Source organism: Anguilla anguilla, chromosome 2 (assembly GCF_013347855.1).
Source record: "Anguilla anguilla isolate fAngAng1 chromosome 2, fAngAng1.pri, whole genome shotgun sequence".
Classification (NCBI taxonomy): Eukaryota; Metazoa; Chordata; class Actinopteri; order Anguilliformes; family Anguillidae; genus Anguilla; species Anguilla anguilla.
This window is the reverse complement of record NC_049202.1, coordinates 1,736-28,866: the sequence shown is the minus strand read 5'-3', so window position 1 is coordinate 28,866 and position 27,131 is coordinate 1,736. Positions and strand designations below refer to the sequence as shown.

Genomic DNA, 27,131 nt, shown 5'->3' with positions numbered 1-27,131 from the left:
AATATCCCCAAAACACTTTGGTTCCCCCCCCCCCCCCATATCTCGTTTGTTGACTGTTGTTTGCTTGCCTGTGTTTTCATGTGCCTATGTTTAGTTTGTTATTATTGATGTATTTTGTGCTTTTAACATGCTTTTATCTTCTAGCCCACCTCCCCTTCCCTTAAGTGGCTTGTCGCTTGTCAGGCCACCATTATAAATAAGAATTTGATCTTAATGACTTGCCTGGTGACATAAAGGTGAAAAAATAAAATAAAAACAAACAGGAACTGAAGATGGCTGCAGTACAGGCCTGGCAGATCATCACCAGGGAAGATACCCAGTCTGGTGATGTAGGGTTGCAGACATCAGGCAGTTTTTGAAAAACAAATTGCTATAACATGTTCTGACTTAGTATTTTTGCTGCATTGGTACCATTGACTTCTAATGAAAGTGGTGGCTGAATGATCTATACTGGAGCCAACTGCACTGGCACTAAAGAGCAGCGCCTCTCACCAGGATGAGGAAGTGAATGTCAAAAATGGAGCCTTGTCTTGTCCCCTTAAGCTAAACTTGAGTTCTGTGGATGTGACGTCACTATTGCCACAGAGAGGGTGTCTTCCACTTGCTATAGCACCAACTATAATTATTAGATATTTGTTTCAGCCCGTTCGGGACAAGGAGTTCTGCCTTGAATATCCACTAATCCACAGGGCATGCAGATGGATCCTCTAAAGTGAGGTTCACCTCAATTCCTTCAATGTTATGCTCCTGATGTTGATACCTTAAAAAAAAAATTTAAAAAAAGACAACACAATACATAGTGGTCTTTGTGAAAATAATTTGTATCACTTTTGACAAATGCTTCTAGTATTACAGAAAATGTAAATGGACAACAGGACAATAAATACTGTGATAAATGTTTTAATTTTTATTTTTCCGTGCACATGCCAGGGCCCTTAAGCACGCGGAGCACACAAGTCACCCCAACGGTAGATCCGGGCTCGTGCATAAATATTCTTAGGCAGTCAGTACCAAGTTTTAAAACGCCTGTATTACCGTAGACTGAATTAATTAGAAAGGCTTTATGGGTTAACAAATAAATGCAATTAACGTAAGAGACCCTATAGTTTAAGTTCATTTTAACTTGCGATGTCTTAACCTTTCGTGTACATGGTGTCACTCGGCTACATTTATATTTTGCTTCTGTGTGCGTGCTACTTCCTTTCACTTTTCTGTACTCCTGGCCGCGCGCCAGGTCCAGATTACCGCATGCGTGATGGTTTAGGCTACACAGAACATCGCTCCGCAAGATAATGCATTTACTGCGATAGATGGAAACGGAATATTCATTTGAAGCTAGGATATCACCATTAAGCGAAACCAGGTAGGAACGCCGAATTGCGCTGGTGCACTGCACTTTCTGCATTTATGCAATCAACGAAAACCGAAAGTAAAGTTGTTTAAGCTGAATGAGAAAATGTTCAGGAAAGATGTTTTATAAAGGCGTTTATAGACTGTTTATGTAAAGTAAAAATGTTCAGAATGTTTTTTGAGCATAACGAGTGATTAAAGCATAGAGTCGTATTTCTGGTTACATTCACAGCGATGGGGATTTCCCACGACGTGCTAGCTCGGGTGCTGAAAAAGTGGGTATACTTTCGTAAAAAATAAAAATCAACGATAACGTGGGTTAAATGAATTATCTCGGTTTTCAAATGGTTACATTGCCGAGAATACCGTGTTGTTGCCGTTAAATTTGTGTTGTTGATTGATTGAGCTATATGCAATCTATCAAACGTCGTTCAGTAGAACTGACCCATCATAAATTCAGAAATGCATGACTAGTATGAGTAAAATACACGGTGAAGGACATTTACAAAAGCTGGTTGCTAAAAGCAAACCAAAAGCTACAGTTTGTCAACAAGCCATTTAATAAGATAAATATCAGTAAGTATACTAATGTGTAATGAGTCAGTGCCGCAGTTTATGTATGTAGTATCCCACAAATAGCACGTTTCACAAACTTTTTAAATTCCAAAATTCAGATTGCATTTCTTTTTGTTTAATTGACTTCCTGACCTGGTAAACGTTTCAGTCATTAAATCTTAAATGGACTATTTCCCCCATTTCAATAAAGAATAAACCTTTGTCAGTTTACTGCAGTAGAAGTTAATCTCAACAATCAAGTCAACAGTTCAAGTTTGAATCATATGTTAATCATTTCATATCATAAAAAACAAATGTATGATGAAGTTCAGATAATTGAAATATACATAGCTGAAAAAGACTAATAATTCAGCTCAAAACTACATAAGAGGGAGAGTGCTGGTTTCATTGTGACTGAAGGGGATTTCTGAAGTGTGCAGTGTCTCTATTCAGGGTAAAACCCAGTAATGCAGTAGTGTTTAGACAACGGTGAGAGAAAATTGTATTCTTCAAAATGAAATATCAGACAACACACACATTATTTTTAAAGTATAGCACCCATCATATTAGTACTATAGAAAGGTTTCTTCCAGCTGAAACTACTGGGTCTAATTTAGATTTCATGGAAAGACTTCAATTGCTGTTGTTTAGATTCATGGTTCCTTAACATTGGTTGGTAGTCCCAGGCTGGTCTCGAGCAACACTAGAGTATAATTGTAGAAATTATGCTATGATACTTATTGAGATAAACATTATTTGACCCACAAGCATACAGTACATTAATGGGTGGTGAAAGTGTCATTTTTAAATGGAAGTGTTTTATGGGGTATTATGCACACAACAGACCCACAAATTGTTTGTATGTCGGTAGAGGATCTATTGGTGCAGCTAACATTAATTTAGAAATGTGCTGTTTGCATGGTTTACAGTAGTCTAGTTAAAAATTAGTTAACAGTAGAAATGGCAGAGCAGTCAATTTGAAAAAAAAAAAATCTATAAACCTGCAGTGAAGATGTCCATAGCCAATGCCTTCCCCCTTGTGACTTTTCCTAAACAAATGTACTGAAAATTGTGATAATAAGAATATCAACATTGCATAAGGAAATAATTATAAACACTTACTAATGGCCATGAAATTTGAAATTGACCATCATTATCTTTCACTGGTTCCCATACAACCAGCAACTTCACCTAGCCAACCAAAATAGCAATGCTGACTTCGATGCCATTTGTACTAACATTGTACACTCACTCTGTCCACTTGTTAGCAAGCTGGTTAATGTTAAACTCGGTAAAAATGCCAAAAGTGAAGCTAAAGTGTAGGTGTAGGTCAGTTCGCTACCTCTGAAATTAATATTGTAGCAACCCAGGGAAATTTCCTCTTATATAGGTGTGGCTGCAGCTCTGGAGGGTGTGGCTCAAGCTATGATTGGTGTGGCTGCAGCTCTGGTGGGTGTGGCTCCAGCTATGATTGGTGTGGCTGCAGCTCTGGTGGGTGTGGCTCCCGCTATGATTGGTGTGGCTGCAGCTCTGGAGGGTGTGGCTCCCGCTATGATTGGTGTGGCTGCAGCTCTGGAGGGTGTGGCTCCAGCTATGATTGGTGTGGCTGCAGCTCTGGTGGGTGTGGCTCCAGCTATGATTGGTGTGGCTGCAGCTCTGGAGGGTTTGTCCATTGTCCTGTCTATTCCCTTTCAGGTCGCATAGCTGGAGAAGAGATAATGGCTTCAGGGGTAGGAGAAGATGGGGTTCCCCAACAGAACTTGGACATGGGCGGGTCTTCGGATCTGGACTGTGGGCTGCTGTCTCAGAGCCTGCGGTTTGTGGAGAAGCTGGAGGAACAGTATGTGTGTCCCTGCTGTGCTAGTGTGGTCATCAACCCCCACCAGGCCAGCTGCGGTCACATCTTCTGCCTGCGCTGCATCAGAGTCCTACTGTGAGTGTCCAGAGGAAAGGCTGTTCAGTCATTACATCATTTATTCGGCAGACACTTTTATCCAAAGCAATGTGCAATAAGTGCATACCAAAGGTCTTTGGACAACTACAGTCCTGCTGCACCATGCTCTGTCCTTACAATCAACTCTGAATGTTCTGTGATAAATGTTTGAATTTTACTTGAGACATTATTTAACAACTGTATTGTAGCAGAACCTGAAATACACACTGCAAGTACTGAACAAGAATCATATGGATATATTCCTGTCATACAAACCAGAAAATCATAAATAAATGTGCTTCATCTGAATTCCAGGCTAGTCAATATATTGGAAGACTACACATCATCCTGGTAATGGCAAATTTAGACAATTGAACTTTCTGTGAGTCATTCAGTCACAGGACAGGATGTAAGCCCATGTTATGTGATCCTGTCAGGATTAGGGTCAGGGAGGATAACACTATTAGCATTGTTTTATTGGAGTGTAATTAGACATGACTCTTCTTGCTCTACAGGGAAAATGGTTCATCTGCAAAGTGCCCCAAAGACAGTGTTTTGATTAGGTCTAACGAGGTAAGGTTTTATTTTTTTAAAGATGTGCTGCTGTGTGACTATTATTAGGAATATATATATTCTTCAGCTCAGTACAGTATTGTGGGAAGTGTACTGGGACCACTGCTTTTATTCATTTATATCAGTGACCTTGACAAGGAGATAAAGTACATTAGTCAAATTTGCAGATGATACAAAACTTGGAGGCCCAGCTAATAGTTTGGAATCTACTAAAGTAATCCAAGAAGATGTAAATAAATTCCAGAAGTGGGTGGAAACCTGGCAAATTAAATTTAATATAGCCAAATGTAAAGTTCTGTATTTAGGAAATAAGATTAGGTCAGATTACTCTATGGGAGGAACAAAATTGGAAGGTGCTCAATTTGAAAAGGACTTGGGAGTAATGGTTGATCAAAGACTTTCAGGTTCAATGCATTGTGCTGTAGCAGTAAAAAAGGCCTTTAGGATGCTGGGATATATAGCCAAAAGTATTGAGTGTAAATCCAAGGAAATTATTAATATGTAGAATTTGACCTTGCAGGTTTTTCAAGATAATTGCTGTAAAAGAGAAATACAGAATTTAGAAGTATACTGTACCAACTATCCAGATTGCTCATCCACTGCTCCTGTGTGTCATCTGCAGGTAATCTGTCTCCATGCTGACTTTCTGTATTCATTTTCATGAAATAAACCATTAATTATCCCTCCAATTTTGATGGCCAGTTTATATGAAATCTCAGTCCTGTGGACACATCCATGCGCACACACATACGCACAGGCACGCACATATATATTTACACAAACACATGCAGTTGTTGGTTTGTCACAGTGTGATGTCTCATTAGTTTCCTCTGGCTGAGCAGAACACATTCACATTCTCAGGTTTAACCAGTTAGGCATTAAAACTCTAATTGTTTCCCAGGAACATCTGAAGACATGTCAGTATGCAACCATAAAATGCCCCAACCAAGGCTGCCCTGAAACCCTGCCCCGCCGAGACCTGAAGGAGCATTCACACAACCTCTGTGTCCATCGCAAAGAACCCTGCCCACACTGTCACCAGCGTTACACTATCGCCCAGATCAAGGTGCGAGCCCAGCATTACCCACTCGCCCAAATCAAGGTGCGAGCCCAGCATTACCCACTCGCCCAGATCAAGGTGCGAGCCCAGCATTACCCACTCGCCCAGATCAAGGTGCGAGCCCCGCATTACCCACTCGCTCAAATCAAGGTGCGAGCCCCGCATTACCCACTCGCCCAAATCAAGGTGCGAGCCCAGCATTACCCACTCGCCCAAATCAAGGTGCGAGCCCAGCATTACCCACTCGCCCAGATCAAGGTGCGAGCCCAGCATTACCCACTCGCCCAAATCAAGGTGCGAGCCCAGCATTACCCACTCGCCCAAATCAAGGTGCGAGCCCAGCATTACCCACTCGCCCAGATCAAGGTGCGAGCCCAGCATTACCCACTCGCCCAGATCAAGGTGCGAGCCCAGCATTACCCACTCGCCCAAATCAAGGTGCGAGCCCAGCATTACCCACTCGCCCAAATCAAGGTGCGAGCCCAGCATTACCCACTCGCCCAGATCAAGGTGCGAGCCCCGCATTACCCACTCGCCCAGATCAAGGTGCGAGCCCCGCATTACCCACTCGCCCAGATCAAGGTGCGAGCCCCGCATTACCCACTCGCCCAGATCAAGGTGCGAGCCCAGCATTACCCACTCGCCCAAATCAAGGTGCGAGCCCAGCATTACCCACTCGCCCAAATCAAGATGCGAGCCCAGCATTACCCACTCGCCCAAATCAAGATGCCAGTACAACACACAAAAACAAGTTTCTTGCCTGCTTACTGTAACACCAGAAGACTGTTCTTAGCATTTTTGTAGACTTATAATGCTGTGGTAACACTTTACAAAGAGGTCACATGAATTGGCATTAATGTAGTTGTTAACATGAATGAATTGTGCAAATACATGAATTAAGCATGAAATGTACTGTGTAGTTGTGTGTAAAAACACATTATCTAATGTCAGTTACATGATTATTTATACATATCAAAACATAGGATAAACTTAGTTAACTATTAGCAAATACTTGAACAGTTTTTTTTAATCCCAAACATTAAATAATGTAGTTGTTAACATGAATTAATGATGTAAAAATGCATTGTCAAAGCAGCACAGATTAACTTTTCAGCAGTTAGTTGTTAACTTCAGTTAAATGCAATTCATGTGACCTTACTGTAAAGTGTCACCAATGCTGTGTGTCTAGTTTTGAATTTTGTTTCATATTTTTTAAATGTTTTTCTTTCCCTCCCTAAATGTAATTAAATGTGTCATGTTATAGGACCATGAAAACACTGTGTGCCCAGAGGTGAAGGTCCCCTGTCCCAACAAATGCACCCAGATAATACAGAGGCACAGGGTAAGCGCCTAAAGCATCGGCCACTCTTCACAGTGGCTGAGATACCTTTCTCACAACGAACACATCTTATGCACTGTGGAAATGGTTCAGCATGTCTTCATTGTCACTGTCAAAGAAAAAATCTGTTCTACGCAGAGACTTCAGTCAAGTTTGAGAAGCTTTAATGTGATATCATGGAGAGAAATACAGCATCTACAGTTGTCTGCAGTTCTCTTAAGTGCAGTGTCTGTGATCTTTATATATTTTCTTTTGTGTCATAGTGTGATACAGTTTCACCTGCACCCAAAGTGTGGCTGATAAAATAGCAGACAGAACAAAGGTAGCAGACAACACACAAGTAGCAGAGACAGCTAGCTTTGGTCTGAGAACAGCTGATTAAGCAGGGTCAGTTACATTTGACAGTATGCCCGGAATATTTTGCCACTAACAAGGTACACGTGGTACATGTTATTTTACAAAAGGCCCACTAATTTTTCACTAGCCGTTTGCATTCTCTAAGCACAAATGTATTTTCTTCCACAGTCATCCCATGAGATGTCTAGAAGGCCTTTTACCTTCTACAGGACTGATCAGTCTCCCTCCCTCTCCCTCTCATTCACTTTTCTTTTTGTTGCATGTGAACCTGCAGCTGAAGGAACATTTCAGTCAATGTCCTGAGTTGGAGACAGACTGTGTGTACAAGAAATACGGCTGTTTTGTCAGGGTAGGTGCAACATATCCTCTTATTTATCAAGCTAAGCACAAGGCCCTAAACCAACTCTCCTTTTCCAACAGCCCTCTATGTACTCTACCAACTGCACTCTATCAACTACGCTCGACCAGCTTGCCTTTACCAACTCCACTCTAACTTAACTCTACCAAGTGCAGATTTCCAATTTTACTTCACAAGCTCTACTTTACCAAATTGACTTTTCCAACAAACTCTAACAAGTCCACTCTACCAACTCTACTTTTCCAGTTCCAGCTCCACAGCTGAGACCATGCATTTAAAGGTCTTGTTTGTAATTCCTCTAGTTCAGTGAGAATGATGATGTTAAGGCTTGTTCAACCTATAAAGGCTTTGTCCAGGTGAGGATTTTTCTAACACGTCGCTTTTTTAAGCAGGAGAAGAGGGCGAAGGTTCAGGTCCATGAGGATGCTGCTCTGAATGAGCATCTGCTGCTGGTTTTGGAGAACAACACCAAGCTGGAAAAGCAGGTACAGTTCCAAAATCTCCTTATAAGAGGGATTCTTCCTTCAAGCCATGATTCTCCCAGTGTAGAAGTGACTCTCCCACTGGCAGCCCTACAGAGCAATCCCAAATTGACAATTTCAAGCTTGTAGCATTTGTTTATTGGTGACCATGTTGAAGAGTCTTCCAGCCAGAGTCACTACAGGGCTGTGTTCTCTGTGCAGATCCACAGTTACAGGGCTGTGTTGTCTGTGCAGATCCACAGTTACAGGGCTGTGTTCTCTGTGCAGATCCACAGTTACAGGGCTGTGTTGTCTGTGCAGATCCACAGTTACAGGGCTGTGTTGTCTGTGCAGATCCACAGTTACAGGGCTGTGTTGTCTGTGCAGATCCACAGTTACAGGGCTGTGTTCTCTGTGCAGATCCACAGTTACAGGGCTGTGTTGTCTGTGCAGATCCACAGTTACAGGGCTGTGTTCTCTGTGCAGATCCACAGTCTCCAGCAGAGCATGTCTCTAAGGCAGCTGGAGCTACAAGAGCAGAAGAGCACAGTGAGCAGTCTGGAAAGGGTGGTCCAGGAGGTGACTAAGAGTGACCAGGTGCTCTCCGTTGTGCAGGTAAGAGTCTACTCAGGGTATAAATGCTTCACATGGAAAAATATCCTGCACATAGTTTAATGCTTCCTGAGTTTTTTTATTAAATGTACCACAAAGACGATATTTCAACCAGGAAGATGTTCACCAAGTGGCAAAGACCTACCTTATTGAAACAGTTTGTTGCGCAGTTACTAAACACACTCTGGGAGAATAATGTGTAATACTGCAGGATGTTTTCTTTTTCATTGGGTTTCTTAGACTTTTAAGTCTTTGGTAGCACCTCCTCACCCTCCTACCTTCCTGTGTTCTTTTGGTTTGTAATTTCTCAAGCTGTTGCTGGTGAAGGGCATTATGGTAGTTGAAGTCTCTTGTCCATTGCAGAGGTCTTTGGAGGAGCAGAGGGGCCGGGTCTCCAGCATTCAGCTCCAGCTGCAGCAGCTTTCCCTGGCCTTTGGCCAGGACTCCGCCCACACTGAGCTGGCTCAGCTCAGGGGCTCTCTGGGCACGCTCAGTCAGCAGGTGTCCGTCGTTGAGGGCCTGAAGGAGCGGCTTGGTGAGTGGCCCCGCCCACTGTTCATTAATGCTTCATAGATTGTGCTCTTCTTGTGTGTGTGATGGTCATATTTTTGTTCTCGTCATATTTTTGTTCTTATTTACACACTAAGTTACAACCAATCTATTCACTAGGTTTTTATTCATTATTTTGCACATTTAGATTTTCCCAATGTTGTTTCTTAATTTTAATTTTGCACTATTTTTTCAATTATGTTTTAATTTGCTTTCCACTGTGAAGCAATATGGGCAGAAATGTGTGACGTGAATACACTAACAGGATTAATTCGTAATATTCAACATTACTCGGAAGCCTATTCCTCATATTAAAAAATGTCTGCAAGTGGAAATAAATACACCTAATTTGTAAATTCCTGATAAATGAGTTGCTGATATCTGAGCACAGTGGAAATAAAAGGAAGATACACTGTTGGCTGCCACAGCCAGGGAGAGGTATCAGGGTGAGGTCAATCCAATTTCAACTCAGCCAGTCGACAATTCATTGAAATTCAGATAATTGAAAAATCGTCCAAGAACATTATAGCTTATCTTCAGTTTGATAATTGGATTTCAGTTCATTTCCTGAACTGACCACAGCCCTGCTGGAAAGCCCAGCTGTACAGTTCGGCTTTCTTCCTGAAGCTCTGCTCTCTCCTGCACAGGTGTGCTGGAGGGCAGGTATCTGCAGCACTCACGGCTGCTGGACATCCATGTGGACCAGCTGCAGCGCAACGAGGAACGCTTCCGGGAGCTGGAGTCCACATCCTACAGTGGGAAACTCATCTGGAAGATCCGCGACTACCAGAAGAGGAAGGAGGTGGCCAGCAGAGGCCACGCCCCTCCCATGTTGAGCTCTGCGTTCTACACCGGACGCAGCGGGTACAAGCTGAGTGCACGGGCGTACCTGAGCGGTGATGGCACTGGGTTGGGAACACACCTGTCCCTGTACGTGGTCCTGATGAGAGGCGACTTTGACTCGCTGCTTCCCTGGCCCTTCCGCCAGACTGTCACCCTGACAGTGCTGGACCAGAGCACCGCCAGAAACCACATGAGTGAATCCTTCCTGCCGGACCCTGCCAGCAGCAGCTTCTCCCGCCCTGTGTCTGACACAAACGTGGCCTCTGGGTTCCCTTGCTTTGTTTCCCATGGTAACCTGGAGGCCCCTAAGAATGCCGCCTATGTGAAGGATGACACTCTCTTTATTAAGATCAAAGTGGACACCTCGGGGCTGGAAGACCTCTAGTTAGGGCTAGGTTTGAGACCCTGGTGGGGTACAGCCATTGTAACCCTGAAAAAAGGATTTAACTTGACCTGCTGAGTATATATGTGTGAGAATTGATTCTGTATGAATTGGCTTAATTCCTAAATGTAAATGTCTTCACTACTGAAGCTGCTCTATTGGAAGGTAAGCAAGTAACCTTGCTGCATATCATGATTTATATGATGTGTTCTGCACCAGATCAGTGGTTTTAGTGCCAACATATACATGGCATTAAGCAAAAATTCATTTTATTCTGGTACTCATTAGTAGGATTATGTACATTTCAAATGTCTTCATTTTGAGCCATTCTATATTTTGCTTCAGTTTCACATGCACGCCAGTGTGTTTCTGTCTTTTGAATTTTTCCTCCATGCTGCTGGAAGCAAGTGTCTCGCACTTGAGCATGAACGACACATTATGTAGTAGTAAATACTCAACACATTTCACCAGTATTTTATTGTTGTCACATTCATTGTATGTACAATTAATGAAAACTTTAAAAATAACTTTTTGGCATCTTCATTTGTATCCATGTTTTGCATGCTTATGAATGTGTCAGGGCAACTAGTGTTGTCTCTGATCATGCATAATTCTAACCATGGTTGAGAATTATTCAAACCCTAACCTTCATCCAAATGGTTCTTGAAATGAATTCTTTGAAATTAAATGTTCCCTTGAAAAGACAGCAGGCATGTGAAAATGAAGCCTAGGGGAAGTGGATATATTTTGTGTTTAAAGCTAATACACACAAAGATGAATAATAAACAGACTGCTGCCCTAAACAGATTTCACTCTTTTTGGCTTCAGAGAATGACCCAGGGGCCCCTACAATTCTTGGTTACTGCTTATATATTTCTCATTATTGTGTTTAATGAAACTACATCTGAAAAACCTGTACTGCTTGACTCTGGCTATATCTGTCCAAGTTTACATGATGGCTTTCACAGACTGAATTCCTAAAGCGTAAAAAAACATTTTTGGTATATTGTTTTGTATGCTTACTCAATCTTTACAGTAAAAACATGCAATTATCATGCTGTTCTTTTCCCAAAACTTGACAATTTAGGGGGGTGAAGAAATTTGAAAGAGCCCAAACTGGTTTTGGTCAGTCCAATTAACGTGTGTAGTGCATGATGGTCTGGTGTGTGAGTGGTGCTAGTCACCGATAGAAAATTGGGCACCATTTAAGGTCTGTGGCCCCAGACCACCACACCCTGCGTGCTGTCCAAGTGGACCCAGGGGGGCTGGATACTTACCTTGCTAGACTCAAGTGGTTTTTGTTAACACCGCTAGGTAGCCCAACCACCCGAGTCAAGCCTGAGAAGGGTCTACATCTTGGGGCCTTCTCCAGTCTCCCCCAGCTCAGATACAAGCGATATGTACCAGTCTGGGTTAACCTAGAGATGGGGGCGATTAAGGAATTAAAACAAAACAATCAGTTGGTAAAGTGACAATGGTATGAACTGGGGAATTACAATTACAATCGGGGCCCCGCCAGGAATAGTCTGTGGCTGCATAGCTACTAGGACTGGGATCAAGAGCCCATGCAGTCATGAGGAGGGGACAACTATACCCGCCTATCAAGAGCCAGCCCATGTAAAGTGGGGTCACAGCTGATTGACAGGACCTTGTCCTCCTAATAGCTGGAAACGGGCCAGAGCATATTACTTCCCGACATCTTTTTAGCCACTGCACACAATGATTGATAAGTTGGACAAGATGTGGAAATTATTCTTCCCTGCTAAATTAAACGGCTGGGGTAAAAATGTAATCTCTGTGAGGCACCCAGTAAGAATGCATGAAAACTTCTGTCTCTTCAATAAAGGTGAATACAACCTGCTTCCTTTGTCCACAGAGATGGTATGAGCGCGTGGTTCTATAAACATATAAAACAATGGCATAACATCAATCACAAATATACTATAATAATAATGCTGCATTAACAGAATTACTATTAACATACATAAAGGGAATATTACAGGTATGTCATTCACACATTTAAGTAACAATGAACTCCAATATAATATATTACACACATGCAAAATGAAGCTCTGAGACTAACCAGTACAATGGATCACAATTATCAGCTAGCAACGCTCTCAGTTTAAGATAATAATCAGGGTAACTGACAAGAACGAATAAACGTAACAAGGTATAAACGCGAATTTATATTCGAATCATTAGTGTAGAATAGAAGCAAACTCACATATGGATGCACGCACACGGGTCTCTGACTGACGCTGTGCAATACTTCACCGAGAAAAGCAATATTTCCGATATTCAACAATGGATGCTACAGATTCTAAAGTTCCCTTCTCCTAACTTTTCTTGAACTGTGCATCTGATTGTGTCGTCGCTACTATTCCGAGTTTAAGGTAGGCGTGTCTTTACTTAATTTGTTCCTGCTGTTGTTAGTTAGAGAATATAGTTGTGCGTTAGTTCAGATAATCGCTTAAATTTGTCTCAGCTGTTCTTAGTTAGAGAACATAGTTGTGCGTTTGTTCAGATAATCGGTCTTTAATTTGTCTCAGCTTTTGCTAGTTAGAGAACATCGTTGTGCGTTAGTTCAGATAATCGCTCTTTAATTTATTTCAGTTGTTGTTAGTTAGAGAACATAATTGTGCTTTAGTTGAACAGTGTATGCAGTGGTGATACTGTTAAATAGCCCTGTATTGTCTTGCTAATTTCGAGCAGCTTCACCTGGTGCTATTCTGCCCTAACGAGCTCATTGCAATTACGTAATTGCCACCCCCTATTTTTAAACTCCAACTGAGACTGCCGGAGGCGTAGGCCGCCTCGTCGTCAGTTTGTCACGTGTCTAACCCTGATTCCCTTGTGCCCGTTGCCTCGCTCCAGACGGGTCATCTACCGCAGGCGCAACATATCTAACCTGCCACCCCTGTGCACATCTCAGGAACTCACTGTTGTGGGTGGACTATGGAACTGTCAGTCAGCTGTCCCAAAAGCTGACTTCACTACTGCCTTTTATGTCTATATGTGTGATATGTTGTTTTTATCTGCTGCTGTAACACCCAAATTTCCCCACCTGGGGATTAATAAAGTCTATCTTATCTTAGCCAAAGCAAAGTCTCTTGACTTCCTGGCTCCCAGAGTAACCACAATTGCAGTAGGAGAATTTTAATGGATTGTTAATTTTTCTTAATTGTGCATTTGTTAGTCTGAGGGATTACTTATCCTGACAAGAAATGGCTGTAGATACCATGAAGAAAAAGCCACATATTGACATAAAAATGAACAGTTCGTTAGAATTGCGGTATTGCATTTGAGCTTTGCAAACAACATGCCTAACCGGACAGGATAGAGTTTGAAAAGCACTGGTCTGCAACATCAGTAGCAAGCAATCACTGCATTCTTAATTCAACATCAATCCCCACATTACCACTGAAACAAGCAGAGAAACACTTCGCAGATTCATAAAGACAGAACATCGATTACAGCAGGGCGAAGCACGATTAAATAATTTTTTTTCTGCCACAGTAATGTGCGCTCTGAGGATCGACCCAGATATCTGACACGTCAGGTGCTATCATAGAGAAAAAAAAGCAAACTAACAGAAAAGTAAATCAGGAATGTTAAGTCTACCTTTAGTAAAAGGCTGGTTGGAAAAGAAAAAGCAAGCAGAGGGACCAGTACAAACAGTGAGCCTGAAGCTGATTTAGGTCATTTTCATTTTTATTGTATATAAAAGCAAAGACAACATTTTTAACAGTAAGACTTTTGGTAGTGAGGGCGAGCTCCGGGTCCAGCAAACTCGTCGGACCAGGAGCGGCGGGAGTCGGCCACCAACAAGGTCCCGTGGTACCGGATCAGGATGTCAGATCTACTTCTTAGAGGCTTCATCCACATCTGGGAACAGACCACAGCAAGTCAGCAAACCAGCTCTAACCAGGGAGCCCCATCTCCTGACTCTGTAACCAGGGAAGCCCAGCTCCTGACTGTCAAACCAGGGAGGTATCAGACGACATTCCATGCCTCTTGTGTAAACCTTCAGCATGAAAATATTGAAGTATTTTAAAGACCGAGCAAAACCAATTTTCTCTTTGAAGCTCTCACAGGCATAAGCGAACATGAAAAACACAGACAGATACAGAATGACAAAAAAATGAGAAAATGTGAGGGCGGCTCACATTTCTGGTAGCGTGCCACAAGAGATCTGGAGACGACCTGGCGGATTGCTGCAGAGAGAGAGAGAGAGAGAGAGAGAGAGAGAGATAGTGGAAATTGTGATCTCAGGGGTCACATCTCTCCTGCATCCTGTCAACAATCAGGCTGTTAACAACCATTCTGATTATCAACACATTTTATAAAGCAATAACTGTGACAGACAGCTACAATACAATATAAAGCTTGCAACACCCACACCGTGGACCACATTGACGAAGTTCTCCTAGGCGGCAAGATTCTTCTTTAAAATGGTGCATATGACATGTTGATTAAGTGAAATTGTAGCTGTGTGCAACAGACTCCTTCTGAATGCGTGCATTACTGGAAAGTGCACAGACTGTCACGCTCTCACGCCGACCTCCCTGACAGTCTGTCTTTATTGGACACCGAATAAATAAAATAACAGATGAAAACAATGAAAAGTCTCGTTAGCGTTATGTCTGTATTACTTAGGTGAACACATCTTACACATCCATGATAATTTTGGCGTAGAAAATAACGTTAGGTAGCTACCTAGTAAGTGCTATGCATAAGAGTGGCTAACAACAAGACTAAGGTGGTGATAAAATTTTTCCCGACCGTGAAGAACGCCTTACTCGTTTACATTTTGAATAGATGTGGCTAGACTGGCTAAATGTATCGTGGTTTCCGTGGCAGCACTGTCGACACAAGCAATATCGGAAGGGAATTTTGACTACGTAGTTAAGCAAAAACTTGAACGACAGCTAAGGCTGATATATAACGGCGGTTAAGAAAGCATGTTACAACGTTGTAGGTAGAGAATGAAGAGCAGATGAAGCACACAGCATTACCCAACGTTAGATAGATAGTTAATGTTAGCGACCATGTAGAACGGAGGCTAGTATTTGAGGTTAATTAGCATTAGCTAGTGAGTCAGTTAAGAGTTGTTTTCTTACCTTGGTAGTTGCAAAAATACACATGGCATGTAATGAATAGCCTTTCTCCAATTTGCCGGTTGAGTCTTTAGTCGTTGTGAAAATCCTATGAACGCGAGTGATGTTTATATTTGGGAGCTCCTATTGACAGCGGGTGTAGAAGGTCGCCATTGCTAAACCGGGAAGAACCGAGCAGTACTAATTACGGGAGCTAGCCTGGAGCTATGAGGCTAAGGGCACGTCATCGTTGATGATCCTTGATAGTTTACCAAGCAAGCATTGGAATCGGTGGCACGGTGGCTCAGTGGGTAGCGCTGTCGCCTCACAGTAGGAAGGTCGTGATATCGAATCTCGGCTCTGTGCGGAGTTTGCATGTTCTCCCCGTGTCCACCTAGGTTTCCCCAATCCCAAAAACATGCATACAGGTTAATCGGAGATACTAAATCGGCCACGGTTGTGAGTTAGAGGCAGGAATACACTTTGAGTGTATTCCTGCCCCTCGCTCAGAACCAGCTGGGGTAGTCCCCCCCCAGCCATCTTGCTCAGGTACGGTAGATAAGGTAGGGTCGTTTTTTGAAATAGATCCATAATAGACATAGTCTAGATCCGTGTTTATTGTGTATCTATGAGGTGTTTGCCATACTTCCCAGCGAACGCGAGACGTGCAGACGATATGTTTATTGCGTTGACTTATTAACCGGCTACAATATTGCAAAGGAATGTGGATTGAACGTGAGCTCTTGTGCGCTTACCGGCCGGCCTGTGTTGTTCTTTAATCAGGGTTCGTACGGTCATGAAACACCTGGAAAATTCATTGGAATTTAAAATGCAATTTCCAGGCCCTGGAAAAGTTATGGAAAATTATATTTTTTGAAAAGTTTTGGAAAAGTAATGGAAATATAGCTAAAGTTGCATCAAATATAATTACTAATTAATCCAAGCATAAACATAGTATGTATAGTAATAAAACGTAAATTGGCACGGTATTTTGGTGGTGTGAGAAGTTAATTCGGTCTGGTCTGCTAATGTAGCAGTTAGTAAACGTAGGCCCTACTGTGCCAACAATATGCCAGGGAAGTGCAGCTTCAATAATATATCAGGGCTCGAAATGAACTTTTTTACTTGGTAGCACTGGTGCTCCAAGGGTGGGTTTTACCCACCAAAATGTAAGGAGCACCAACAATATATGCAATAGATTTTTTATTGATAAATGACAATATAACAGTACGGTTTACAAGTAACAGTTAAACTGTCACGCCTAAAATGTGTCGAGTTATGCATTCAAACTACAAAGCGTTTCTCGTCACATTAATACCGCTAATTAAATCACGAGCCATTCAATAGCAGTAAACTGCATCGGAGAAATTAGCTGTTTCAACCGGGTCGCTACACAAAACATTACGTTAACGTTTCAAAAAAAAAAAATGCCGTAGCCTAATCGTTCGCTTGAACTTTTCAGCTTTCGATAACGCTAATAAATTGAACATAAACTTTTGTCTTCAGGTAACATTAGTTAACGCGTTAGCTCTCTGTGTCGCGTGACAGTGGAGTGCAGCGAAAGGGGGTGATTGAAGGCTAATATTAACCAATTTAAAATCAGCATTAAAGGTAAGAATGTCAAGCTCACGATTGGTTAGAAGGGTCACCGTCAGCTCACAAGGCACATACTGAGTGTACTAGCTGTTTGAGACATTGACAAAAATGTTAAACTATTCGAATTAAAATATGAGAGAATGTATCTAAGTGTGTCTGTCTGGTGTTTATTTGTTTTAGAGAGGCACCATATGTTTCAGATGCAGACCTAATTTTACTTAGTGTTACAATACATAATTTTAAATCGTCCCGCTGAGAGAGTAATTTGTTTTGGTCATGGAAATTCAGTTAAAGGTTGTGGAGAAGTCATGGAAAAGTCATTGAAAATCATTGGTGAAAAAGTGTATGAACCCTGTTTAATACCACGGACAGGTTTGCTAATGATATTTGACGCATTGCATAGCTATGTCATGGTGCTGCACTAAGAAAGTGACAGTCTGGTGAACCTCCGGTTGAAGGATTGAATCCCGCCTCGCACTCAGGCAGATAATTTCCTCTTTTACACTAAGGTTTTCTTACGCTTATATTTGCTTTAGCAAAACTGACTGACGGCCACCCATATGCATTTCATGACGGCAAACGTATTCTTTTTATTAAAAAGTTACCAGTTCACCACTCTGCCATTTCTACTAACTACATTTCTTCACTTGGCTACCGTACAAAACCTTATCGGCAAACGCCACGTTTCTACATTTATGTCATTTATGTCGCCCTGTTCTCTACCTATCTGTACGTTGTGCAACTCCCCATTAAAACATTACATTTAAAATCAAGTTTCACCCAAAAGTATAGCTACTAGTGCTGAACATGAGAAAAACACAACATCTCTCTTGTTACTTAACCTTCCACTTAACAATTACAGACTTATAGCGACTGTTATATATACCGCTCGATAAGGATTAAAAGCTCGCTCATGGTTAGATTAGGCCTACTCCATTAACTTAGCACTATGCTCCGTGATCATGTCAACCTTCACCTACATGCCCATCCTGCTGAAAACATATTGTTTCAACTAGGCAATTTGATAACTTCGTCCTAATTTCTCTCACACTGTTGTTATTTCCTCATATGCAAAGCCTGCTGGGACATATGCGTCTGCTCCTATTCTCCACAATCAAGTTTTCCGGTTGTAGCTTAGCAAAACAGCGAAGAGGATTTCCACCTGCAGATAAGCCTATGAAAATGGCTTATAAACCTTAGGAAGACTGAAAGTGCATCTCCAGGAAATAACAGACAACGGAGCAGGACAACAGGTTACACAAATTGCGACCTAGGAAGCTTTAATTCTACGGGCTTGCTGATTGTTTTCTCTATCAAGGCTCGTTGGATGGCCGGCAAATCCGTGAGTACAACATATTTCACCTGCGTTTCTGTTGCGTTAGACGCTTTGTGACAGCCACTGTTTGTATACATAAGATGTATTTGAAAGCAATGCTACCCAATATTTGCTGAATTCTTTCAAGTCGCTTGGCCCTGTGTTTTGTAACAACGTGACTCACTGCAACAGAATAGCAGGTGAACTGAGGGTAACGGCTTGGTTGGTGCTTCGGTGCTAGCCAGCAAGCTAACAGAGACACTCATTCATGCTAAAGTTGGGTATACATAAGTGCGTTTGAACATGATTATTTACAAGACTACTGTACAAAATCCCACAGGCTATTTACAGTTAAGCAGCGCTATGTAGGCCTACATGCAAACAGTTTGGCTATTTACAACAATAATATACATTTCATGCAAAACCCCCCCCACAATGCTTTGCAGCCCCGCTAGCTAGCTAGCTAGCTTGCTTAGTCTTTGTCACTAAGCACTTCGCTTAGCTGCGACGCTAGCTATGGCCTATGTCGAACGTTTGTGGAGCGTTGTTAATGTAGATTTCTATCTTTCAATGCAAGTGGGAACAAGTTGTAGCGATCCATCGATGTAGTTATATCAGCCATTTGGCTGACGATCGCTGTGTTAATATGGATTGCTTACAATAGAAAAGACGTGTCATTTCATGCCATGCTCTACATGGCCGTACGTTCTTGATATGGGAACGATTAATTTATAAGTGGTCCTCTGCTGCCACCCTGTGGAATGTTTTATGAACTGCAGGTAAGCTGGCTTATTGCACTCTAGACGGCCAAACGGTCATCGCATGGGAACAATGCATTTGTAAGTGGTCCTCTGCTGCCACCCTGTGGAATGTTTTATGAACTGCAGGTACGCTGGCTTATTACACTGTAAATGGCCAAACGGTCATCGCATGGGAACAATGCATTTGTAAGTGGTCCTCTGCTGCCACCCTGTGGAATGTTTCATGAACTGCAGGTGCGCTGGGTTAGGGTTTACAAAGTTTGCATGACATTGTGAAACGGTAAGATTACAAAACACAGGGCCAATTGACTAGGAAAAAATTGAAATACATGTTATGTCATTTGTGTGAGGCAAGGTAGCCTATATTGTTTGTAGTACTGTAACATGGCGTCATTGTGATATCAGTAGTTTTGAGTAACTTGGCATTTTTGAATGTTGAGAACGTGTTTTTTATGAGATATCATGTGTTTTTGCAAAGAGTTTTATTATGGAAGTGAGAAATGTGTCCCCGTAAGAAACGGTTGTGGATTATGACTGTCGTTGTGTGAATGTGTATTGCCTGATGAATGTGTGCTGTTTAGCAGTTTATACATAAGGGTATACATAAGTGCGTTTGAACATGATTATTCACAAGACTACTGTACAAAATCCCACAGGCTATTTACAGTTAAGCAGCGCTATGTAGGCCTACATGCAAACAGTTTGGCTATTTACAACAATAATATACATTTCATGCAAACCCCCCCCCCCCCCCACATTGCTTTGCAGCCCCGCTAGCTAGCTAGCTAGCTTAGTCTTTGTCAGGATCGCCACAATATTATTTGTGACTGTGAGGCTATGCTAACTGGGTCATTCTACAGAAACGGTGGCATTTGGAATTGCAACATGTCTTGAAATGCATTTAATTTTACTTAATCAAAACTTATTGTACAATATTAACCTCTTGCCTTTAACAATCCACAAAAATGAAAGCTTAATGTATTTTTATTATTTTTATACATTCACTCAAAGAATGCTTGTGCCATCTTTTTGTCATTGGTATTACTCATACCAAAAACAACATTAAAAGCTTATCAGAATAGCATTTCTCTATTCAATCTGCACATATACTCAAAGACATAGTAGGTTGATAATAATTTAAAGAAAAATGTTTTATTATTTATTTATTTATTTATTTCAATCAGGTATGTGTAAAGTTGTATTGTGTGACATGTTTTCATTTACGCCATCAGGTTTTTGCTATAATATCAACAATAACTGAAGGACAGTCTCAAAATTGAATGATACTATCCTTAAAATGCCAACTCATAAATAAAGCAACAATCAACAAACACAAAATTATTATAAAGTCAAAAACGGCCCCTTTAATATCAAATCACCAAACAAAGATGCAGTAACACCAGTGACACATTATAACACCAATGACTTGGTATAGTCATCCACCTAGAAGCCTCCCAGTCTGCTGCCTTCCTAGCACTACTTGACTCCTTTGACCTTTCCCTACAACACTCTCCTCCAACCCACAAGGCAGGCAACCTCCTAGACCTGATCTTCCTGAGGACCTGCTCTAGCTCCAATCTTACGGTTACCCCCCTGCATACGTCTGAGCATCATTTCATCTCCTTCTCCCTCCCCCTCTCCCCACACCCTCCCTCTCCCCCTCCCATCCCCACTGTCACTGTCCGCCGTAACCTCCGCTCCCTATCAGCCTCTTCTCTTGCTCCCAGAGTGACTGCTTCCCTCCCCCCTCTTCAATCATTTTCCAAGCTCCCCACTAACTGTGCATCCTCCACCCTGACGTCATCTGTCTCCTCAACACTCGACTCCCTATGCCCCTTGGTCCCTAGGCCAGCACGTTCATCCCCTCCCAGGCCATGGATGTCTGACATCCTACGCACCTCCAGGGCCAGCCTCTGCGCTGCTGAGAGGAAGTGGGACAAATCCAGGGACCCATCTGACCTCTGAGCCTATCAGTCTCTCCTGACAGAGAAGAGTTGACGAGGGTTAGAAATGGAGTTATGAATTTTGGTTTGGTAGAATTTTGCCTTAGCGGCAGTGACAAAAGAAGAGAAGTCTATTTTCTCTTCTCTCCTCAGCGTGCCACCTCCTCCACCCCAGTCTTCCTTCACTGCAGATGACTTTGCAGCATTCTTTGACGAAAAGATTGCAGACATCCGCAGCTCCTTTGCCCCCTCTGCGTCCTCTGCCCCCTCACCCCCTCTGCGTCCTCCGCCCCGTTTCTCCACATTTTCTCTCCTCTCAGACACTGAAATGTCCCAGCTTCTGCTCACCCACCGCCCTACCACCTGCGCCCTCGACCCTATCCCCTCATCTCTCCTTCAAGCAATCACACCAGACATCCTCCCTTTTGTCGCCTCCCTCGTGAACTCATCCCTATCTTCTGGATGTTTCTCCTCATCCTTCAAGAAGGCCCACATCACCCCGCTGCTGAAGAAACCCACACTAGATCCTTGAGTCATTCAGAACTACCGCCCGGTATCTCTCCTCCCTTTCCTATCCAAAACACTTGAACGTGCTGCATCTAACCAGCTCTCTGCTTTCTTCTCTGAGAACAACCTGCTTGATCCCCAGCAGTCTGGCTTCAGGCCTGGCCACTTGACCGAGACTGCACTCCTCTCGGTCAGTGAGTCACTCCATGCCGCACGAGCAGCCTCCCTCTCTTCTGTCCTGATTCTTCTAGACCTCTCCGCTGCATTTGACACTGTGGAGCACTCTACCCTCCTGTCCTCCCTGGCAGCAACAGGGATCCGTGGCACAGTCCTTGACTGGATTGAGTTCTACCTCTCTGACCGCTCCTTCCAGGTTGCCTGGGCGGGTAAGGTATCACCACCCTGTCCCCTCACCACCGGAGTTCCCCAGGGCTCAGTCCTTGGTCCCCTTCTCTTCTCCATGTACACCAGATCCCTTGGCCCTGTAATATCTGCCCATGGCTTGTCCTATCATTCCTATGCCGACGACACGCAACTCTTTCTCTCCTTCTCCCCATCGGACACACAGGTCCCCGCCTGCATCTCCGCTTGCCTGAGGGACATACAGAGCTGGATGGACAATCACCACCTGAAGCTCAACCCGGGAAAGACGGAGCTAATCTTTATTCCTGCTCCAACCTCTCCCCTCCTGGACTTTTCCATTTCCTTAGGGGACACCGTAGTGACATCATCACCCTGCGCCAAGAATCTCGGAGTGATGATGGACAACAGGCTGTCCCTCTCCAACAACATTGCAGCAGTAACCCGGGCATGCAGATTTTTCCTATACAACATCCGCAGAATCCGCCCCTTTCTCACCACCTACTCAACCCAGCTCCTGGTCCAAGCAATGGTTCTATCCTGCCTGGACTACTGCAACTCTCTTCTGGCTGGACTACCGGCATCTGCCACCAGACCCCTGCAGCTCATTCAGAATGCTGTGGCTTGTCTGGTCTTCAACCTCCCCAGACACTCCCACGTAACTCCCCTGCTCACTACCCTCCACTGGCTGCCTGTTATAGCTTGCATCAAATTCAAAACATTGGTCCTAGCATACCAGGCAGTCAAGGGATCAGCCCCAGCATACCTTCAGAAGATATTCAAACCCTACATGCCAGCTAGATCCCTCCGTTCTGCTACCTCAGGACGCCTAGCACCTCCCCCTCTTGGCACCTGCACTTCCAGAACACGTCTCCTGTCTGTTCTGGCCCCACGATGGTGGAATGACCTCCCTGTGGAGGTCAGAACAGCTGAGACTGTGACCCATTTCAAACGACGACTGAAGACCCACCTCTTCAGGCTGCACCTCTCCCCATCCCTCCCTTCCCCCCTGTAAATGACTAAACTTAGGGTTGTAACTAGGCAGCTGTTTCATAGGTGACTTCGTTGATGCGCCTGTCTTAACGACTACTTGTATTTTTATTTATTTTTATTTTCCATAGATTGCGTTGTTGCCGTTCTCGTTGTTAGTGTTAATCAGTTTAACCATCAGGGTCCAAGTTGAACTATGCGGTTGTTCCCTGTACTTGGACCGGTACTTCTCTCTAGGGTTTTCGTCATACTTGTTCCTGGTTATGGTTATACATTTTGTTGTACGTCGCTCTGGATAAGAGCGTCTGCCAAATGCCTGTAATGTAATGTAATGTAGTCAGGGAGCACTGTATTTATTAAAGCAATATCTTTAATATAGATATACAAAGTTCATAATCATGGCAGTTAATCCCCAGTTTGAATACGCTTGTAATTTCCTATATACATAATGGGTTTCATTCACTAACGGTGTATATGCAAAGATATTCAATTGTTTATTTTGGTTTATCTTTTGATTTTGAATCTTGGTTAAGCAAGAAGCCCTTATATGGGCTTTTCTGGAGCGTGTATTATGCTAATTCAAAATGACCTGCACATGCAAACCACTTTACAATAATAGTGAATGAGACCCAATATCTTCAGTTCTACCTTGAGATGCTGGGTTAACTCCCTGGAGATGATGGGGGGGGTCAAGACTGTCTCTCCTGCTCTCATGTGTTGCCTGTGTCTTGCCTGGTTGACTCGCCATGCCTTGCGCTGACCTCTCTTTGCCCTTTCACTGAGATCATTTATGTTCTGTCTTTTTCCTGTTGCTATATCATTAGCATAACCCTGTTGCCTTTTCACTAAATACTCTGCTCTACGTGTAGGGTCAGCATCCCTGCGCTGTCTATAAAACCTCTGCTTCTCAGCTGCACTCAATTTCGCCATACCTGACAAAAATAATAATAATAGGAAGTTATGAAAAAGAAACAATGTGCTGTTTTGCTTTAAATACTTATGTTGAAGCTTTTATAAAAGCTCATTTACACAAGAATGTCATTGGTGTTACTGATTGTCATTGGTGTTACCAGGAGGAGTAGTAACACCAATGACGGTAACACCAATGACAATTTGTCGAACAAATGGTTTTTTACAAAATGGACACCGCAGTACCTCAAACCACATGTCTTCAATCATATTAAAATCATTCAAATATATAATTTAATCCATTTCTATTATCTATTTCTAATTCCCCTTCCTATGAAATGACTAACACCAATGACATATTTAAAAGCCTCATGTAGAATTAACACATAAATCATCAAATTTATAACAAATGAAGAGAGACAGCAGACTCACCATGTGCATATGTTGATCACACTTCTTCCAATGACCTCTTGAACCAAAAATTACTTATAAAAGTCATTTCATTTTTTTCAAAATAAAAGTTTTGTGAGGCAGCAACACCAATGACATGATATGGGGTGACCACTATTACCGTTATATTATTTATAATTTCATTTGTATTTCAGCTTTTTAAGTTCTCCATTCCATGAATGTGACATTTGTGTTTACTTTATGACATTTAAATTGGAGAAAAATAAAATTTTTTAACTCAAAATATGGCACTAAACTTCGATACATAGTCTGAGTGACAAGCAAATTGCTTGTGTAAGGGGGTTCTCCTCTGTAACAAGTGCTTCAATATTAACACCGTTACTAGAATGGATAAAATCAGGTAAGTATGGACCAGATCAGAAGACAAGAGATTCGACTCGCGAGAGAGAGGCGGTTTGCACATGAAGAATGAAGCACACGAAAGCAGGATCTATATTTCAAAGGTAAGAGAATGATTTTTTTTCTTTTAAATTTAAATTTTCCCTTTTTGGTTCTCTGTACCCTTTGTTTTTATTACAAAGTAGAAAGCATTAAACAACAACAGTACACATATCTACAAAATGGGGAAAGGAAAAAAATACAAGTTGGTCCCAAGCCCTTTTACTTTGTGTCTGTATTTATATTTTCTCTGGTTCCACTAATTTGACTATTTTTCCTATCTTTATACCTTAACCATACTTTTAGTATTTCTTTGATGTGTTTCAGTTAATCCCTATTATTAGTTATTTGGTTCTAGTATGATTTGTCACTAATTAGATTTTAGGACTTTTATTTTGAAACCAAGACCTTTAAGTAGTACGACTGAAAGTACCTATGCAAAGGAAACTTATCACACTATAACACCAAAACACTTTTCTAAAACACTATCTGTGCAAATCAGTTTAGTCCGTGTGGTTGTTGGACCACTTGTTGCTGAGTTCCAGTTTGTAGAATTCAAACTCTTGTCCTACCACCATCTTAGAAAGCACAATTGAACTCTTTCCTTCTCTTTAAGATTTCAGGTCGATCACATGGGTGGCTCGCCAGTCCGCGCGCCGCTGTAGCTCTCCAGGGAAGGCAAGCAGGGCGGACGAATCCAGGATCCAGCACAGCAGTTCAAATCCAACAACAACAAAAAAACCAGGCCTTGCAACACAAAGCCAAAAGACTCATCAGTAGTCTGTACATTCAGATTAAGACATAGTATACACTGTGAACATCTAAATTGTATAACACTTGTAACCTTCCATTTACTCTGTGAAATAAACTTGGATAAAGCTTATATCAATTGTCAATCTGTTCTCATTCTGTCAGCATATCTAGATTCTGATTAACTGGAAGTAGAATTAGCCACCATTAGCTCACTCAATTCACTACTCATATCTTGCAGTGCTTCCAAACTCACCCACTGACGTTTCCTCGCAGCACTAGCTAGCTAGCTAGTTACGTTAGCTTTCTAATAAAAGGTACCACAACATACATTCGTTTTAAACAGGGGTCCTCAATCTTATCCAGAAAGGGCCAGTGTGGATGCAGGCATTCATTCCAACCAAGCGGTTACACACCTGATTCCACTAATCAAAATTCTTAGCAGAGATTCTTGTGGTTGATTAGTGGAATCAGGTGTGTTACTGCTTGGTTGGAACAAAAGCCTGCACGCACACCGGCCCTTTCTGGAAAAGATTGAGGACCCCTGGTTTTAAATAACATTTAACAAACAGTACGCCGATGTGGCTGCGATATGCGATTACACAGGAGATACACTTTCAGAACACAACTGGAGAATTTTCAAATGCATGCTCTTCTTCTAGCTAACGTTACATCACATTGTCCCCGCTTCAATATATTTTCAGCTTGCTATGTGGCGAACTGCCTGGTTCGTCTACCACCACAGTCACAAAGCAGGAAACAGCCCTGCTGTTAGCCCGGCCTACACCCCACATATCAATTATACACATTTGCTGGTTTAGCCGCGAGTTGCTATAGCTAGCCAAGTTAGCTAGCTGCTACTACCAGAGCTTTAAATCACATGAAGCTAGCTACTTAGCAACCTTCATTTTCGGATCTTTTTTTATTACGACTACGTTTAACATTTTCGTTTCTGAAGACACCCAAGCTAACTGATACTACGGCAGTGAAATAAGATAGATAGTCTTAGAATGCGGACTCACCAAGGAATATGTTCAAAGTTGTACAAAGTTCGGTTTTCAACGATCTTAATGGCGAATGCAGAAAATTTTCTTTCACGCGGTCGTCACACAGGGCGATAGAAGAACGTTGCAGATCTTCATTATTTCTTTATAAATCTGTTTCTTTTCAAGTTACTGTCACTCCTCAATAAAATATCTGCAATTGTATCCTAAACTCACTTGTAATTCACTTCGAATTAGCTTAATCTGTTCAGAGAAATTTTCGCATGTCTGCTGTCGCTCAAACCATCTGACCAGAGGAAGTTAGGGCGGGCTTGTCATCTGACATGACCAATCAACAAATGTACAACAAGTATCATTATCCGCATTGGTTGTCTAATCCTTCTATCAACTTATCTTTCTGCACATAAAGAAAGTGTATTTTTCCTTATTAAAAAGTCTTTTCCTTTTGTCTCCATTTGAATTATAATTTACTTATTTACTTGCTACCAGTTATTTACTATTTTTCTTTGTTTCACTATCTATTCATATGTGTCTTGGAACCCTGGGTTACACTTGCACTTGCTATTTTATATAAATGATTAAAAAACAGATTGCTCATTACATGACTCAAATATGTTTTACTATTATAAGAACAGTCTAAATGGACTTAATGATCACATGTAATATATATTTTTGA

At 42.2% G+C, this 27,131-nt stretch overlaps 1 protein-coding gene and 2 long non-coding RNA genes across 5 annotated transcripts; 1 reads left to right on the top strand and 2 right to left on the bottom strand.

The window, feature by feature from the left end:
• The first annotated feature begins 588 nt into the window (after positions 1-588).
• On the top strand, positions 589-12,233 carry traf5 (Tnf receptor-associated factor 5). Of its 3 annotated transcripts, none has more exons than XM_035407130.1 (11): positions 589-712; positions 3,601-3,838; positions 4,354-4,411; positions 4,932-5,033; positions 5,313-5,477; positions 6,736-6,813; positions 7,442-7,516; positions 7,918-8,010; positions 8,473-8,601; positions 8,962-9,133; positions 9,795-12,233. In XM_035407130.1, the coding sequence occupies exons 2-11, from the start codon at positions 3,624-3,626 to the stop codon at positions 10,373-10,375; spliced, it is 1,668 nt and encodes a 555-aa protein (XP_035263021.1). In that variant the 5' UTR covers positions 589-712; positions 3,601-3,623; the 3' UTR covers positions 10,376-12,233. The 3 variants fall into 3 exon arrangements, with proteins under 3 accessions (XP_035263021.1, XP_035263020.1, XP_035263022.1); XM_035407129.1 differs by lacking the exon at positions 589-712 and adding an exon at positions 885-1,363; XM_035407131.1 differs by lacking the exon at positions 589-712 and adding an exon at positions 1,373-1,625.
• A 1,835-nt stretch (positions 12,234-14,068) lies between these two features.
• On the bottom strand, positions 14,069-16,235 carry LOC118221441. Its single transcript, XR_004764108.1, has 3 exons — positions 15,496-16,235; positions 14,542-14,589; positions 14,069-14,260 (listed from the first exon to the last, which is right to left on the bottom strand). It is a non-coding gene; the product is annotated as an uncharacterized LOC118221441 (long non-coding RNA).
• An 8,664-nt stretch (positions 16,236-24,899) lies between these two features.
• LOC118219821 lies at positions 24,900-26,740 on the bottom strand. Its single transcript, XR_004763848.1, has 2 exons — positions 26,474-26,740; positions 24,900-25,448 (listed from the first exon to the last, which is right to left on the bottom strand). It is a non-coding gene; the product is annotated as an uncharacterized LOC118219821 (long non-coding RNA).
• Between the last annotated feature and the right edge of the window lie 391 nt (positions 26,741-27,131).

Excerpts from the sequence above, each read along its gene's own strand:
- traf5 (XM_035407130.1), top strand. The coding sequence starts at position 3,624 with ATGGCTTCAGGGGTAGGAGAAGATGGGGTTCCCCAACAGAACTTGGAC. Across the intron at positions 3,839-4,353 it reads CGCTGCATCAGAGTCCTACT|GGAAAATGGTTCATCTGCAA; the intron begins GTGAGTGTCCAG and ends CTTGCTCTACAG. Across the intron at positions 5,034-5,312 it reads CTCCTGTGTGTCATCTGCAG|GAACATCTGAAGACATGTCA; the intron begins GTAATCTGTCTC and ends ATTGTTTCCCAG.